Below are 19,769 nucleotides of genomic sequence, written 5' to 3'. Positions count from 1 at the left end.
AGACTTCATTAAATACATTTACAATAGTGTTGGTGTAACAACCACATAATTTACGAACACATCTTGCTTCTAGCAAATCCAACTCATGAATTACTTAAAAGTCTGATCTCATTTCTTCATTTGTCCTTAACAATCATTACAGTCACTAAACCCGTAAAGAATAACACAGGCTCTTCTCTACACTGAAACTCTATGGATTGTACAGCAGGTACTTGTCGGCCACCGTTCGGCCGCCACATCCACGTTTTGCTCGTGACTGTTTTTAGACCTGCACACACAAACATGCAATGCGCAGCAGATCGGATTCCTCTCTCTCACACTTCTATTTAAAATATCATGAGCTCAAGATGGAGGAAGGCCAAGTTGTTCTAGAATTTATGCGGAAATTCTAGAAGCATTACATCATGTGTGTTAATGGTAATTAGTTAAAAGTGAACAAATGAATTTAAGGAGGCAGATGGAAAAACAAGAGGGGAAGTAAAAATATCCCAGCTTGCCTTCAACACACAGTCATGCTGCAGTACTGGCACAGTTTAGTCATCTGCAAAAATGTAGCCGGGCGTGCGTGCGTGCGTGTGTGCGTGTGTGCGTGTGTGTGTGTGTGTGTGTGTGTGTGTGTGTGTGTTTAAATTTACTCTTACAGTTATCTGTATTTCAATCAGGACTTCCAGTATTACATTAAAATGAATACAGAACTTGTAGCTATTGGAATGATAGATTCCTCCTCAGAGAGTGTAAAGAGGGAGAGTGGGCATGCTAGAAAGGGGGTGGTGTTCATGGGTCACTCAGACCCCCATCTAAGAAGAGTACACCGGTTTCAAGAAGGAAGGGGGAGGAGTGGAGGTGAAGGGTTCATAATCAGTAGGAGGTCAAAGATGGTAAATCAGTAAGCACCGAGCCAGATTCATTTCAGAGATCACTGAAGGGACAAAGTGAGAAGCAGAGATGCACTAGAAGAGTACAAGAAAATGAAAAGCAAGCAGTCTAATAAATTAAAGCTTTCCTTTCTATCTCTCTTCCCTACTTCTCTCCCTCCCCTCACCTTTCTTTCTGCTCTTTAATTTCAATGTCCTTCAATTTTTCCTGCCCTTAAACTGTTCTCTGGTATTCCTTCTGAGAAACTTCTCAAATCAACCATCAACCTTGAGGTAGTATGCATCACTGTAACACTTTTTACTAGGAATCATCCTGCTGGCTTACTCCAACCTGAGAAACAAATGACTCAGTCAGTTTTGGTGATTAAGATTAAAGTTTACACCAGCCAACCATCAGTCCAACTATTGTCAGAAACTGGAAACTGTATCATGATAATGCACCCAACCTGCTCCAAGATCACCAACTACTTGACGATAAAACAACGGCAACATGACAATTCCCCAACCCTTTACAGACCAGACCTGGCACCAGCAGACTACTTCCTAATCCCAAAAGTGAAATTCTTTCTCAAAGAATGCCAAATGTGTCATCAAAGAAGCTTGCACACATACCTCTAAGGACCCTCCAGAATCTGCCTACCATGGAGCCTTTGAGTCATGGAAAAGTTGCTGAAAGAAGTGTGTCAATGCTCAAGGGCTATACTTTGAAGCATAGTAGGAATGTCTTGAATAAGTCTATTATTCTGAGACTTTTCCTGATAATTTTTATACAAACCCTTTACAACACAGAAAGCAATATTAAAACTGATATGCTGTTCTGCCCTGCCATACCAATTTTGTTCTTAGTGCTCATGCTTTCAGTCACTAAACTTCCCTAGGTTCCTTCCCAATAACACTAACCACTCAACAGAAGAAAGGGCGCCATCTACAACCTAAAGACTGACCTTTCCTGCAGACAAAGGCTTCATCACTGACATGATAAATTGCAGTGACAACCTGACAGAAAGCATCTGCCAACTGTTTGTCTCCTCCACTTACAAGCTGTGTCACAGTGCTCTCATCCCAGAAGTCCAAAGTAACCTTCAATTCCCACTGAAATCCTTAAGCCCATCTAGGAAGCTGTCTCCCAAACCCATCTCCTTCCTCACCCCACTGACTTCTTGCACACCCATCTTATAAATGCTTCCCAAAACACTACAATCCTGGATGCCCCATTTTAGTTGGTTACTGTACTCCCAGGGAAAGAATCTCCACTCTTGCCGAACAACACCTGCAGCCAACTGCCTAGTCTCTAATATTTAAGATACAAACCACTTCCTTCATTAACCCTTCCCCATCCCCATACCATTACCACTATTCCCATACTGTTACCTGTCACTGTAGATGCCACCTCCCTATACACCAACATCCCCTGTGCTTATTACTGGAAAGCAAATTAATATTGGTAGCCCAGGTTTTTACTGGTTTGCAGCACCAACAATGTATAAACACCACAGAACATCTCTGGCTTTGACTCGGGTACGCTGCACCAGCCGCCTAGGCTACTCTGCCACAGTGGACAGGGGTTTTCAGCTGACAACAAATGTTCACATGACCAGCAACCACGCTCCACACATTGACATTCCTGCATGAGGTTGGCTCAGCTGATCCCACATGCAGTTTGGTGATACAGTGCTTAACTGCTGGGTGCTGTGTGATCACCCAAAAGCAAGGCATGATCCGCAGTAGGCACATTGGATCACCTCACCTTGCTACATATGGATGAAATGTATTAAACACCTTTGACCACATACAAAGATAATATTTTCTCATTGACATGGATTCGGATATGAGTACCTCACACCTTGAACTTTTTCCAGTGAAGAGCGTCATACCTGCCATCCATTTCTGGACAGTGAATGACTCCTCTATTACCATCTGCAGATCTTGCTGTATCAAATAAGTGCCCAAGAAATAAGGTACAGTTAGGCTATGTGGAGACTATAGGGCCCTTGAATGCCAACACAATCATTGTTAGCTATCTGATCCCAAACATTCAAGGCTTCATCCACTGCCTCACAGGTGCCTCAGTTCCCAGCATCTTAAAATTGCAAAAAGGCATACCTGCAGATATTGATGAATGAGGAGGAAATTGAGAAGACAGACGTCATAATGCCACTTTGTTTCAGTCAAGTGGTCTGCCTGTGATTGTGAATTATTGGCAGCATATGAGGCAGTCAGATAGTTTAAAACTGACATGGAGGGCACACTATTCATCATTTACACAGACTACCGATCTTTGGCTGATTTGATATGCAACCCTCAACAGTTACATCATATAGACTATATATCACAATTCACTACTGATCACAGACAGCTCCACGGAGCAGACAATGTCATCACAGACCATCTGTCAAGAATAAATGCCATCATCAAACATGTTGACTAAAACAAATTAGCAGAGGCCCAGTTGCAAGACTGACAAATTAGGGCCTCCTTCACAATTCTAAAACCAATTTACATGCAGAACATTGTCCCATTCCTGGGTCCACCAAGCAAGTATTGTGTGGTGTGATGTTTTGCTAAGTCAAATTTGCCCACATCAATGAGGAAAATCATATTTGACCAATCCACTATCTGTCACACCCCAGCATACACCTGTCAACAGGACACATCACGGACTAATGTGTATGGCCTAATGTCAACAAGGATTGCTGAATATGAACATTTATGTGCATGGCTTACAGTGCAGAGAAATGGTTCGTCACACACAGCCACCACTCAGTCAGTTTCAACATGTTCATTTCGACCTGATAGGGAATCTTCCTAAGTCCAAAGGCTATTGTTACATATGCTCACTGTCATTGACCACATGACCAATCAGGTGGAAGCCATTCTGCTCAAGACATTACTACAGAAACAAAAACATGAAAATCTGTCGACACATGGATGTCATGTTTTGGCTCCTGATCTCTATAACCACTGATCAAGTTTGAATCAGTCCTATTTAACAAACTATGGAACCTCTGAAGTGTATGAGGTAACTGTACAATGAGCTACCATCCACAAAGCATGATGGCAATGGACACTTAAAGCTGCCCTTATGAGTCAAGGTGGTCGCACAATGGAAGAATTATCTTGGGTGCTATTAGATGTATGCATCACTTATGAAGATGATCTCTGTGCCTCCCTTACAGAAGTCCTGTACAGTAAGTTGCCCACTCTGCCTGTAGACTTTTTGCTACACATAGCCTAACCCTAACTGTACCTTATTTCTTGGGCACTTATTTGATACAGCAAGATCTGCAGAGGGTAATAGAGGAGTCATTCACTGTCCAGAAATGGATGGCAGGTATGATGCTCTTCACTGGAAAAAGTTCAAGGTGTGAGGTACTCATATCCGAATCCACGTCAATGAGAAAAAAGTACCACCAACAGAGACCTCAGACCCCTCCCCCCCCCCCCCCCCAATCTTGTCACATGAGTCAAGCATCACAATCTATGAATCAGACACCACTTCCACAGATGCACAGTTCTCCGAAAATATTCATCCATAAGGAACTAGCAGACTGCGACTATGTCATGCTCCGGGATGACACCATCTGCTTTGCTCTGCAGTTACCTTACACTGGCCCTCGTAGAGTCATCAGATGAGGCACTGACACTTTCAACATACGGTATTGCTTCATGGTAAGTCTACCACTATGGTAGTCAACCACTAAAAACTAGTTTGGATCTTACAAGAAATCACCTTTACCGATTATGTACAGAATGCTCCAATTGACATGGTTCCTCCAGTCCCTTCTCAGCCCTACAACACATCACCCACCTCGAACACTGACAACACCTTTGTGTTCCAGGTAGATGTGCAGAACTTTCTGCTGGACAATATTCACGTCACATTAGCCAATGATTTCCTCGCAGTTGAGGGGCGGCGTGAGGAATGTCAATGTGAAAACGGATTTATCACTTGAGATTTCTCCCATAGTTACAAAATTCTGAACAATGTGGACACAGCTGCAGTCACATCACTGCTCTTGCCTGATGGATTCCCCTCCATCACGGTCTGCAGGAGATCATGACGACCTGCAACCGATCCTGCAGATCCCGGTGCTACCTATCCCATTGGTTTGCTACGCACACACTCTAGCCCCATAATGTCAACAGTCACCGTCAGTCACTCTCATTATGGCCGACCTCCACCTCATCTCAACATATACCATCTAAATTGTACCGACTGGGATGGATATCATCATACCCTTCACCCATGTTCAACAAGAAATGTCCCAACTGCACCCTGCAATGGCACAGGTGGTCATGCGCACAGGACTGAAGATGATTACAACAGCGGCACTCCCTGGCTATCTCTTCCTCTAATGCTCTGCAGGCCCAGGTGGGGGGCATGAGGTTGTGAGAGGGGGCAGTAGCTCTGTGGGGACTCTGCCAATAACAGTAGCTGCCATAGAGAGGAAACTCTCTGACTAGCAACAGTGACCAGGTGTGGTGTAGCTGAAGAACTATGATTCATACACTTTTCCTTTCTGAGTATTCTCCGGGTTTTAAAAGCCTTCACCAATGCATATGGTGTCCAATTAAGTTGCTTGTGTTGTTCCGTAAAAAGTTTGCTGTTGTTAACCCAAAACATACACATGTACTAAAACTGGGTTTTCTTATCATGATTGCACATTAAAAAGTATTACATAAACTTTAAAACATGAACACCAAATCATTTACAATCACTTATTTAATTGGTGTAATATTATATTGTATGAGGAGTATATTAGAAATAGCTTTATTTCAGTTGACAGTAGCTTTTGATGTTACATATCTCAATGCTATTTAAAACTCTGTGGCCAAATATCAGCATTCATGAGATACACATCTGCAATAAACTAAATGACAGAAAAATATTCAACATTGAGCTCGGTGTAATGAAAAGATTGCTCTTTATCTTTCTAGTGAAAAAGAGCTATTATTTTATTGAAGAATTCATGGATGAGATTTTTGCATGTTGAACATGTGAAAACTATAGTGAGTATAACAGTAATGTATATAAAATAATGTCAAAGTTCTTTGTTGCTCTTATAGGTAATGGTTCATTGCAATTGTTGACATGTCTTCTGTACTGCAAAATAAATTATTCAAAACTAGCAACTGCATAACTTTCAACACAAATAACTGCCCCCACATCCACATCCCCCCCCCTTCCACACACACACACACACACACACACACACACACACACACACACAAACAACAACAACAATATTCAGTGCCAGCTTCTTATCTGATGGTGCAGCTGATACATGACATGACAGCTATTCCTGTAGACTATATCTTGTCACTAAAGGTATCTTTGTAAATTTCTAAACGTTTGTAATAACCTCTTATGAAAATCCAATAAGTATTTTCCACAAAACTAATACTCTCAGATAAAAATTGCATTTGATGTAATTAAATGTCACTGTATGAGCAGTAGGAGTGTCACTCAAAGCACATATTGGGTATTACATTAAGTTGAAACACCTTCACTGAATTGCAAAATATTGATTTTGGATTTGTGTTATTATTCATGATACATTTTTAATTTTACTCTTATTGAGAGGCTGCCTCGGAAGGAGGCACCTTTACTGAATTGCGAATTACTGGTTTTGGAAGGAAAAATAACTGTAATTTTTGCACAACCAGGCTTTGGAGATGGTTACAAATATTCGTGAGGCATTTAAGCTGCAAGTGCGTGAAGTAGACTGGATGGATAAACAGACACGGAAGGTAGCAAGTGAGAAAGCTGATGCCATGACAGAGCTTATTGGTTACCCAGACTGGTTTTCAAACAAGACAGCACTGGAATATTTCTACACAGAAGTTAGTAAGAATATTTAGTAGCAAGCATTTGAATTTACAAAATTAAATGATATTAATAAAATTCCTTTAAACTTCAAAACAGAAAATAAATCCAATAATAAAGTATAAAGCACCTATTGAAAAGATCACTCTGTTTAGTAATTTTTTTGTGAAGTTAAATTTGCTTTTAATATTTATTGTGAATGTTACTATGAAAGAAATTTAAAATAAGATTAAGTCTTAATTACTGTTTGCTAAAAAAGGAAACAAATGGAGCAAGGCTGTGAGATACCCAAAGGAAAAAAAAATATTGTTAACATCTGAAATTTTTGGGATTCTGAAGATATTTTCTCAGGAGGATGAGGTAGGTAAAAAATATGTACAGATGAAGAATCTGAGGGAAAGTCACTCAGAGTTCTATATGAACAGAGACTGAAGAACAAGAAACCATTTTAAACTGTAGAATTTAATCTTAGTTTTTTAAATGTGCAAATTTGTCAGTCTTGTTCCAGTTGTTACTAAGATGTTCCTTGTCAGTAACACACAGTGTGGAATAATTGTAAACAGAATGAAACACTGTAAAATCTAGGATGGTTATAACAACACTATGGAAAGGATACATCGCTAATTACCACACAAAGGAGGTCTTAAGCCACAGAAAGGCACAATGAAAAAGAGTATCAGATATATTCAGCTATCAGACATAGAAAAAACACATACAGTCAAGCCTTAGTGCCCAGAGATAACAGTGACCATGAGTTGTGCTCATGTGAATATTTGTGTTTTTTTATGTGTCTGATGAAGGACTTTGTCTTATAGCTGAATATATCTTGCATTCTTTTTCATTGTGTCTGTGACTCAACACCAACTCTACATGCTGAATAGCAACCTATCCTTCTCATATTATTGTGAACAGAATGGTTGTTTCAATGAGACCATACTCAAGTAAAAACAGCCATACTTCTACTTACCATGTAATGGAAGTGAGACAAACTGATGAAAAGTGACACAAATGCTAGGTTTTGATCCTAAAGGCAAAAATAAATAAATAAATAAATTTCTGTTAAATGTCCTTTCAATGACAATATCATCAGAGATGGAACACTAGCTCAGATATGTAGAAATGTGGTAAAGGAAGTTGCTCTTCTCCATTTAAAATGAACCATCTCAGCATTTGCCTTAAGTGATTTAAGGAAATCACATAAAATCTAAATGTGGATGGCTGGATGAAGGTTTGAATCCTAGACCACCTGAGTGCTAGTCCATGTGTTATCATTGTGCTACCTCACTTGGAAATTGAGGAATTAACCCAAGTCTAGGTGAGTAAATAACAGGACAATGTGAAAGAGATATTAAGAAAAAATACCAGGAACAGCTGAGATGTGAAAGCCTGAGAGATAGAATAAGGTCAATGAGCTAGAGATAAGATAAACATAGACTAAAAGTACTGAGTTGGTGCATAAATCTGTAGTGTTTTTCCATAAGTTTAATAAGCTCAACAGATACACATAACTGACAAAATGGTTCAAATGGCTCTGAGCACTATGGGACTTAACTTCTGAGGTCATGAGTTCCCGAGAACTTAGAACTACTTAAACCTAACTAACCTAAGGACATCACACACATCCATGCTCGAGGCAGGATTCGAACCTGCGACTGTAGCGGTCGCGCGGTTCCAGACTGTAGCGCCTAGAACCGCTCGGCCTTTCCGGCCAGCCATAACAGTCACTTTAGTCATCAATAATATAGCGTCCTTCACCATTTGCAGCAGTTTGCCTATGTGCCAGTGTGCTCAGCAACAGGGTGGTCCACTTGTTTCTTGACCACAGATTGTTGGTGGCCATTCATGCAGACAGACAGTCTGTTGGTTGTCATGCCCACTTAGAATACAGCAAAGTGGTTGCGCTGAGCTTGTGTATCGCATGACTGGTTTCACAAGTAGCCCTGCCTTTGATGGGATAGGTGATGTTTGACTGGACTGGAGTAGGTGGTGGTGGGATGATATAAGGGACAGGTCTTGGGTCTAGGTCTATGAGCCATGAGGTACGGGTTGGGAGAAGGGGTTGTGGAAGGATGGACGAGTATATTGTGTAGGTTTGGTGGACAGGAGAATACCACTTTGGGAGGGGTGGGAAGGATAGTGGGCAAGGCATTTCTCATTTCAGGGCACGACAAGTGGTAGTCAAAACCCTGGCGAGAATGTAATTCAGTTGCTCCAGTCCTGGATGGTACTGGTTTATATATGGGGGGTAGCAACTTTTCTTTTCATAATGTTATTACATTTCATCCTGGATTTTCCATTGTTTGAACAAAAAATATACAATGACAACAACAGAAAATGATGTGTATAAAAAAGAAAACCTAATACAAATGTTAAAGAGTTGGAATGTGAATTTAGGAAGAAAGGACCAGGTCAGGAACTAATAGCAACTGTATAATTTTATGGGAGATGGGTAGTGTTAACTATGCTCATGTTTTAGAAAACTTTCTGTCCTGCAAACATTTGAGGCACTGCTTTTGGAGTCCTAACCACACAGTTGGTTGCATAAACACTAAGGCCATGACAGATGAATTGCAACATGTTTTCTATGACAAAATACTGAATATTATTAGAACCATGGACCTCACTGAGGTGGAGTGGGTTGCACACCTGTATGGTACAGATAGCCATACTGTGAGTACAACCACCTTGTAGGGGTATCTGTGATGTGTGGCCTAATGATGAAGGAATCCTATTGGGTAAAATATTCTGGAGGTAAAATAGTCCCCAGTTTGAATCTTCAAGTGAAGACTAGCCAGGAGGATGTTGTCATCAGGAGAACCAGAACTAGCATTTTATGGGTCAGAGCTTGTAATGTTAGATTCCTCAGTTGGAGAGGTTGATTAGAGAATTTAAAATCAAAGGTCAATAGACTGAAGTTAGATTTATTGGGAATTAGTGAAGTGTTGTGACAGGATGCACAAGACTTCTAGGCTAATAATAGTTTTTGTGTTTTGCTACTTGGGCAGCAAAATAATTGACAGTGGCTGAAGTAGAGAGAATGTAAAAAGTAGACTGACAATAGCAAGAAAATCATTCTGAAGAAAATAGATTTGTTAACATCAAATAGAGATTTAAGTGTTAAGAAATCTTTACTGAAGGTATTTGTATGGAGTGTAGTGTTGCATGGCAGTGAAATGTGGATGTTAAGCAGTTCACACAAGAAGAGGGTTGAGGTTTCTGAACTGTGGTGCCACAGCAGAATACTGAAAATTAGATGGACAGATTGAAAACTAATGAGGAGGTGATAAATAGGAAATTTATGGCACAGCTTGACTAGAAGAAGAGATAGACTGATACGATACATTCAGACACATCAAGGGATTGCCAGTTTGGTAATGAGAGGAAGCATTTGGGAGATAAGAATTGCAGAGGGAGGTCAAGTCTTGACTACAGTAAGTAGATTCAAATGGATGTAGGTTGCTGTAGCCATGCGAAGATGAAGAGGCTTACTCATGATGATACAAGCATGGAGAGCTGTAGCAAACGAGTCTTTGGACTGAAGACAACACTAAAACAATCTCTCAGATCATGTCAATTCATGCTTACTGACAATTTGTTGCCTGTCATATCAGCATAGAATACTTGATATTAGTTATACATACACTGTGTGATATAGGATATGAGCTGTATTGCTGGTCACTCTTGGATTTATGTTATTTTGTTCACATGCACTACAATGTGCCACGTAACATTAGATATTTGACTTAGGTTACTGTTTGCAAAAAAGTTGATATTAGTTACACATATATTGTGTGATACAGGACATGAGCTGCATTGCAGGTCACTATTGGATTTATGTCATTTTGCATGTTTGTTCAAATGCTCTACAATGTGCCCCGTAACATTAGATATTTGACTTAGGTTACTGTTTGCAAAAAAGTTAGACCTGGCTTTTGTTTATATTTTTATTATTTTAATAATGACTTATTAAGTTGTTTCACGGTGCTCTCTTTTCATAACTGAAAATCCTTTAAGCCATTGGAGAGTTTTTCCAGAATATGAGACTATTTTTAGATATACCTGAAAACATGCATAGTAGGCACTAATTAATGGTTGTTCTTTTATGCAGTTTTTTGTATCTTCAAAATATGTTCTCTAATCAGTTTCATTTTGACATAACAAAGTGTTTGCTTTATTTTAAATAATTTTTTATGCATCTTGGAGCCTTTTTGTTTCTGTATCTACACTCAATTAATTATTATCAGTGATGTCAGTATAACGTAAGATTTTACTCCCACAATTAGTGAGTTTTAAAAAATTATTTTGTACCATTTATGGAGATGACTTACAATGGAATGTTGAAGATCTCACTTTTTCCTGACATTTTATATTTATATCAGTATTTTACAGATCACTGTGAAGTGTTGGTAGAGGGTACATTCAGATTTCTTCCATTCTATTACTGCTTTACACCTTCATGTGAGCTCTTATTTGTGTAATTTTCTGTGTGCAACCCCTTCGGAGTGTAGTTCACATGTAGCTGAAGAATATTCATAGTTCTGCCAGAACACACCTTTTTTGCAGTTTTCTAAATAGGTTGTCGCAGGGTATATGATATTTTGAAAGTTTCTGCCTTGACAAAATCATAATTTCTTATTTTTCTTCACCCATGCAAGATTTGATGATGTTTCAAGATCATCAAGACATGTTTATTTATTTTACCATAATGGTCATTTTTGTTGTTGATGAAGTTATATGTCTTCTGCACTCTGGTGAGAGTGGGGGTGAGTTAACTTATAAAGTTTGGACCTACCCATCAACAAAATTAAACTAAAGTCAAGAATAAGAGGAAGGTGAAATGGGATTCAAACAAGGATCATTCTAATTTTATACCTGAAAGTGAATTTATATGTTTAAGGCATTTTACAGCTAAATGTACATTTCTGTTCTTTTGTATGAACTCTAAATATTAAAATCAAGTAATACAGGTGTATTTAAGTGGATGAGGTGTTTGGTTTCAGGTTGAAATTGGGCCACACCACCTTCTGAATGTTGTTAGGTGTAAGACCATCATGGTGCGGCGTATTATGTCAAAATTGAGGAAACCAACAGATCGGACAGAGTATGTAAACTTAAACTGCATATTAATTTGTTGGATTTACATGCATGAAGATATTACCTGGATATCATGTCTATTATCATGAAACTAAAACTTTTCTGATAAATGTCATATTTTTGTGTAACAGGTGGCACACAAGCCCTGATGTTGTAAATGCTTATTACAACCCACAAACAAATTCTATCAGTAAGTAATTGTAAAATCTCTTTTGATAATAGCAGTTTCAAATGTAAGACTTACTCTATGAGCCACATGCTTTTTGTATTTATGAATGTAAATTTTGTTCTATGCATTGCAATGAAGTGACATTTGAATATCAAATAGCTTTATTATAACAACGAAAACAATCAATTATTGAAAAAATTATTTAATTGGATAGATAAATTATTATATATCCAATAAAATAGCTTTATTAGAAACTCTAAAGTAAATAGTGTTTTTGTAAAATTTTTGTGTTGCAGCTGCACTATTTACAGCAAATAATTGATGTGAGATTTCAATTTTTTTCTTCTAGTTTTTCCCGCAGGAATATTACAGCAACCGTTTTTCAGCAAAGGCAGAATTGAGTAAGTAAATAGTTAATAAAATGTATTGCTTATGATAGCTTTGAATGTAATATTTTGGTTCCTTTTACAGAATTTTACAAATAGAATCGAGGCACTTCATAATGGCCAATAATAAAAAGGTAACAGGAACTTTGCTGTGTAATAGCTCATAGTACTTGCAATGTGTTATGTACACATAATGTCCTGAAAGTCCTTGAGAGTCTTTCAAGTTTTCTGTAATTGCTACAATATCACTGCAGTTTTGCACACATTAGTCTCATCTTCTATTACACACCTGTCTTCTTTTAAGGCCTATTTGTAATGCTGTGGCACATCTTTGTTTGGAGTGGTCTTAAAAGATTTTCTGAATTTTAGGAATCTGGCATTTTAAATTCTTTGAGGAGAATTCTATTGAAATTTGTTCATTCTTAGCAACTTCATTTCAGCAAACTAGTTGAATCTAAGCATACTGCAGACTCACATGTTAGTTTCAAGTTCCATGGATTATTTGCACAATAAATCATAATGACGGAGAATAAGTCATTTTACATTCACATTATATAGCTAAAATGACAAACGTGATTCTGCAAACAATGTTACTCAGAAATATGAGTCCAGATAATAATTACAAACAGCAACAACAGTTATCTGTAAATTTTTTGCACATTTCGCGTCATAAACAAGTAATGTGATTAAAAAATCAGTTGACTGGCCTCAAGTGTGCAGGAAAGAATGAGAAGTGTTAATTTTTGCCGATAATCATGGACATTAGATAGCGGAAAAGGTGGCACATACAAATACTAATGCAAGTGTCCATGCCTTTGTCAAACCAGGAGCAGACATTGTAGAAGTGACAAAAACAGTGCTGAAATTGTGTGAAAACCTTGAATCAAAAGACTGTGTCATAATTTGTGCAGGTGCAAATGATATTGCTAGAGATAAAGGTAGTGAACTCATCACTGTTCTTGAAAGTGTGCTATCCAAATTAGGCAACACAAATGTCGCTGTTGTAAATCAACCACACGGATGTGACCTACCTCCTTGGTCATGTGTAAATAAATTAATAGGAAGAGTAAATAAAGAGATAGATGAAGCATGCAAAACATTTCTGTATGTGAGCTTAATAAATGTAAGCACGTTACACAGATCCATGCATACCAGCTATGGCCTTCATTTAAATCACAGTGGAAAACAATTTTTGGTTGAAAACCGGTCATTTAGCAAATTTGAGTTACAACAGGCATAGTATAGAAGCAGTCCAAAGTACCTTGGACGAATGGGTCATAAAGATAGAATGGCTTATAAAAAGACATTTTTCAGGGAAGTAGATGTATCACAAAAAATGTGAAGCAGAATGAAATTGCAAATACACACTGAAGATTGTGCACCAGAATGTGCAGTCATTAACAAACAAAGTGGATGAAATAAATATACTCCTTAATAGTGAATGGAAAGATGTTTCAGTTTCATGTTTTGTGAGCACTGGTTACAACATGAGTATTTTCAATCCTAAAAAGTACTGCATTTTTAACTTTGCAAACTGCTTTTATAGAATGGAATCAAAATGTGGGGGAGCTTGTGTATATGTAAAACATAATGTAGATTATAAGAGTACAGTCTCTGTTTGCAAACTATGGTGAAAGAGACTTTGAAATCTCAGCTGTTTAGTTAATGTCTGAAAAAACTATGATTTTATGTGTCTATATATCTCCTGTTAGCAACACAAGTTTTTTTTCAAAAAACTGGACCTTGCTTTAGGCAAACTCAAGATAACTGGGAAAACAGTGGTACTGTGCAGACTTTCTGAGCCATAGCCTTCACTGGAAAAGTTTCTTAAATATTATAAAAACCTACGATATTTGTCTGACTGTTAGTTCTCCAACACATATAACAAAAACTAGTGTCACTTTCCTTGATTAGGTATGTATGAACATGGACAAGTGTACATCAGAAAACTTTGATACTGGCTATAGTGACCACCTTCCGTGATTACTAAACATACCTGTAAATCACATTTTGTCCAGTGTACAGAATATTATCCATAAAAGGATTTATAGTCAGAAAAATATTGAATACTTCCAGTATCTAATCAGCGAACAATCTTGGAGAGAAGTATATGATACCTCTGTTACCAATGAAAAGATGGAAAATTTTTTGAACATTTTCAAGTATAACTTTGACATAGCTTTTACATGAAAGAAAGTGATTTCCAGAAGCACAGATAGATTCAAAAACTGGAATACATCAGGCATTAGAGTATCTCGTAAAAGGAAGTGGGAACTTTTTCTGCTGTCAAAAACTGACAGCAGTCCAGAATTTCTTAGTTATTTCAAAAAATACAAGCTAGTTTTTAAACATGTCATAAAAGAGGCAAAAATTAAGGAAAATGACAAATATATTATGAAGTCATCCAATAAAACTAAGTCCATGTGGAAGGCTCTGCAGGATCTTACGGGGAAGACAGCTCACAAAAATATTGTGATATCACACAACGGCAAGACTGTTACTGACCCTAGGGCAGTTGCAAACATCTTCAGTTCTTATTATGCAACTGTTTCTGGAAAATTAGTGAAGGAAAAATTTGGAAATCCACCTAATATGACATGGAAAGAACTTTCATCTATTGAAATTTATTTATTTATTTATTCTCCATGGACAAATACAAGGATTTGTTTTGGATAGTTTACATATTGATCATTTACCCTTATAACATTGTGGGAAACAATTATATGCAATAGGTCTGACAGATAAAAAGTTATGTTGTTATTTTTTGTACATGTAAATACTATTTATACAAATGCAAGTATTCTTGTACTATAAAAACACTTATTGCTGAGGAACTCCTTCAAGGCAATTTCAAGGCAGCTTCCACTTAAGCTATTTAATTTTTTTTGGTTGTTTGTTATATAATTTGATCCCCATCTAATAGGGGTTCTTGTCTGCACTTTTTGTATTATTTCTTTCCAGGTGATAATTATCGTCCTTCCTGGTATTGTACATGTGCACTTCTCCATTTAGATGATTGTACTGCTTGTATTTTAGCATCAGCTGAACAGTTTTATAAATATATAGTGATGGGAGTGTTAGTAGTTTCTTAATTTTAAAAATTGCTTTACAAGACTCATTATATCTAAGCTTACACACGATCCTAACTGCCTTGTTTTGAAAGATGAATACCCTATTTACGTGCTTGGCAGCAGCACATCTCCATACTTCAATTCCATATGTGAGGTATGGATACACTAAAGCATTGTAGATTATACTCATTTGCTCATATTTAAGAAATTGTGACATTGTCCACATTGCATAAATTGATTTGTTAAGTTTTTGGCATAAGAAATCAATATGATGCTCTCAAGAGAGATGCTGATCTAACATTATGCCAAGGAAGGAAGTTTTATCTTTCAATTTTATTTCTGAACCATCATCAGACACAACACTCCATTGCATTTAATCTTGTTTGTGGTGGATTTGAAATTCCATTAGATTTGTTTTATTGATGTTTAAGCTTAAGTGATTGTTTTGGATGTAGTTCTTCAATACAAATAAGACATCAGAACAATTTTGGGCCAAATCATTCTCGTTGGTTCCCCAGTTAACAATGGATGTGTCATCCGCATAGTTAAGTATCTTGTTGTTGCGCTCTGTGGGCAGATCGTTAACATATAGTATGAACAATAAAGGACTCAGAACTGACCCTTGGGGCACACCATACTTTACTATAGCTGGACTGGAGCTGTACTTCTTAATAACATGCCAACTTTGTGTGTGACTTGCATTACCTGATACCTGTCTTGTAGGTATGCCTCCATGAGACTTTTGGCTATTCCTCTAATACCATAAGTTTCCAGTTTCTCAAGTAGCAGCTCATGAGATATTGTGTCGAATGCATGCAATAAATCTAGGAACAAACATGCCACCCTTTCTTTTTCATCTAATTTCATAAGTATCGTATCTACTACATCACATATGGCAGATGATGTTGAACAGCCTTTCCTAAAACCATGTTGGGTTTCTCGTAGCACTTTTTCTTTGACAAGAAAGTTTTATAACCATAGTGAAATAATCTTTTCTAATACTTTGCTTAGGATTGGAATTAATCTAATGGGGCGGTAGTTTTCGACTTTGTCGATACTACCTTTTTCGTGCAGTTACTTGACTATTGTATATTTTAATTCAGATGGAAACACATCTTTATTCAAACTTTCATTGAAGAGGTGGACCAGAACATGTATGAGTGAATGTTTGCATCATTTTAATATAGTGGAGAAAATTTCTTCCCATCCCGTAGAGAATTTGTTTTGCATTTTATTTATTATTCCCTCTACTACAGTTGTATCTGTTTCATACATAAACACTGATTTTTGTACCTGGTAAGGAGTTCTGTAGTCATCAGTGTCAGAGGTTACACACATGTTACCTGAATTTATAAAGGGGGTATTTAAAACATTGTTGATCATATATGGATCTGAAATATTTACATTATCAGTCGTTAGTTGGATATTGTTGACACTAGTCTTTGGTTTTCTGCTGATTCTCTCATTTACACAGTTCCATACTGATTTGCTTATGTTATCTGAGGTAGCAATTTTTTGTTGTATAGTTTCCTTTGTGTATACATACAGTGCTTGTTTATAGGCTTTTCGACATGTTTGGCAGTTGTCTCCAGTTGATGTGTCCTGGAACTCTTTATATAATTTCCAAGCAATAAACATTTTCTTCTTCAGCTGTTTTACTTCTGAAGGAAGTCTTATATGGTTTTGAGTATATTTCTTTTTGAAAGTAACTGTGCATGTTACACTGAAATGGGCAAAGAAAGTGTTATAAAAGTTATTCCATTTGTCTGCAACATTTTCTGCACAATATATGTCATTTTATGTCTCATACTGCAGTGCGGACCCCAACTTCTCTAAACATTTTTCATTTGTACATCTTATTTCAATCATATGTACTTTGTGAATCATACATATTCAGTATTTCCTTTGTCTGGCAAAGATGATCAGAGAGGTGTAGGTTTATTATGTCAACTCTGCAGTTATCTAAGTTGGTGTAGAAGTGAGCTCCTAAATACCATTAACTCACTGAAAAGTAATTATTCAACTGGTATTGATGATATTCCAGATTATATTATGAAAATAACAGCAAGACAAATACTCTCTCCTTAATTAGACACATGCAATTCTTCTTTATCGTGTGGTGTCTTCCCACAGCAACTGAAAATGGCAAAAGTAATATCTTATATAAAAAAAGGTGATTAGCAATGTATGGGTAACTATAGGCCTGTGTCTCTACTGTCAGGGTTTCTGAAAATTTTTGAAAAAGTTTTCCTCTTACAACTAACTACATTCTTCAACTAGAATAATATTATTTATGGATGTAAACAAGGCTTCAGACCACAGCGATCGACTGAAACAGCCACTTTCAACCTGATAAACTATGTCTTAAATGCAGTGGACAACCACAGAAATATCTGAGGTTTATTCCTGGCCATAACAAAAGCTTTTCGTGTGATTGATCATTGTGTGCTCCCGAGGAAGCTTGAATGGTATGGTGTAACTGGCGTACCAAATCAGTGGATTAAATCACATTTGGAATATTGTTCTCAGGCAACTGAAATTAAGTTCATAGAAGGAAATGAAGTTCAGGTACATCTTTCAGAACCATGTGGACTAAGTCATGGTGTTCCACGGGGCTCTACTTTTGGTCCCCTTCTTTTTTTGGTATACATTAATGATTTCCCATCACATGTTAGGGATTCTGAACCTGTACTGTTTGCAGATGACACTAGTCTGTTGATTGAAGGAAATATAGAAGAAAATATCAGTGCATCTGAACAAGACATTACAAAAGAAGTGTCTGATTAGTTTACCAGAAACAGGTAAATAGTTAATCCCCAAAAAACGGTACTCTAGAATTTCCACACAGATCAAAATAAAAATGCAGCGCAACCCTAATTTGTGTAAATAAACAAATCATTAGTGCTATCATTGAAACTAAATTTCTTGGGATTTTTATCCAGGAAAATCTTAAATGGAGCACTTTATATCACACCCCTAAATTCAAAACTACCAAAAATCAGCCATGTAGTAAGTATTCTTTGCAACAGTACTAGTGCAGAAATGGTTAGGGCTGTATATGTTGCTTGTGTACATTCAATACTGAAGTACAGTATCATTTTCTGGGAAAATGTACACCAGGCCATAATAGTTTTCAGGAAAGAAAGGCAATTATAAGAATAATGAAACAAGTGAGCAGCAGAAAACCATGCAAACCTTTCTTTAAAGATCTAAAGATCTTACCCCTTTCCTGCATTTATATACTGGAAGTAGTCATGCATGTCAAAAAAAGTATACTGAGAAAAGAAAACCTTTTCCTCAAAACAAAAGAGTCCAAGATTGCAGTACCAGGTCAGACAGCGACATACATGATAATGATTGTAACACCACACTATGCCAAAAAGGTGTAATCATGCAGGAACAAAACTATACAACAGATTACCTAGACGTATAAAATCTCCTCCTGAACTACAGAGCTTTAAAAAGTCTGTGACAGCTTACCTTTTGAAAAACTGCTACTTTTCAATTTCACAGTATCTCATGCAAGAAAAAATGTAATTTGTATCTTTAATTGGAGAAATAAGTTAAAAATATGCAGTATTTTAAAAAATTGTAATTATTAGATCCAGTTTGTTATCAAAATTTAAATAATGTATGTTTGATGTTTGAAAAACCAATACACAAGAAACTGACCCATTTGAATTCTCAAGATCAAATTTGAATAAAAATTTGCTCTGCCAGGCACACATTGAGTACCTAGATAACAGAGTGAGCAGCTTTGAATTTTGCAGTGCAAATATTATTAACTATAACTGACATGGACACTCACAAAGTGTCATATATAATACAATTTGAAGTCTTGTTAGGTTGGTATTGCATTTTGTGGAAACTCTGTTGCCCACTGTTTAGAAACTGACAAATATTAGCTCTCCTATCGTTCTATATTTATAAAATTACTATCCTTTTGTATATCGAATAGGAATTAATGTGTCATATTATTTTGTTCACAGACACAACACAAGACAAAGGAAAGTTTGTGTGTTCCACCCACTGCCTCAAACAGCATGCTCAGGCTCCTCAATAAATAAATGCAGTTGCAATTAGGTCCACTGAAAAGAGAGCTACATGAGGCACTGACACCATTAAAATACTCTTCCTCAGTGGACAACTTTAAATACCTTGGCATAATGACAGCCTTCACATCTGTAACTCTATGACATACACTAGAGAAAATCTAGAAAAATTCAACATGAGATATGATCTATATGTACACAATACCAGAAACAGTCACTTGTTGGATTTTCCTTCCTCAACCACAGTTTGTGCATTATTTTATATGTGGTGTATTTTGTTTCACACAACTCTGAA

General features: G+C 37.0%; 1 protein-coding gene across 1 annotated transcript in view; it reads left to right on the top strand.

Moving 5' to 3' along the window:
• The window catches only part of LOC126176727 (neprilysin-4-like), a 142,487-nt gene that overhangs the window by 96,484 nt on the left and 26,234 nt on the right, over window positions 1-19,769 (top strand). Inside the window, exons 12-15 of the mRNA XM_049923896.1 lie at window positions 6,543-6,719; window positions 11,703-11,803; window positions 11,928-11,986; window positions 12,315-12,366. Coding sequence (XP_049779853.1) covers window positions 6,543-6,719; window positions 11,703-11,803; window positions 11,928-11,986; window positions 12,315-12,366 — 389 coding nt within the window. The remainder of the gene's footprint in view (window positions 1-6,542; window positions 6,720-11,702; window positions 11,804-11,927; window positions 11,987-12,314; window positions 12,367-19,769) is intronic.

Source organism: Schistocerca cancellata, chromosome 3 (assembly GCF_023864275.1).
Source record: "Schistocerca cancellata isolate TAMUIC-IGC-003103 chromosome 3, iqSchCanc2.1, whole genome shotgun sequence".
Classification (NCBI taxonomy): Eukaryota; Metazoa; Arthropoda; class Insecta; order Orthoptera; family Acrididae; genus Schistocerca; species Schistocerca cancellata.
Note: the sequence above shows the minus strand (reverse complement) of the source record. Positions and strands in the feature narration are given on the sequence as shown.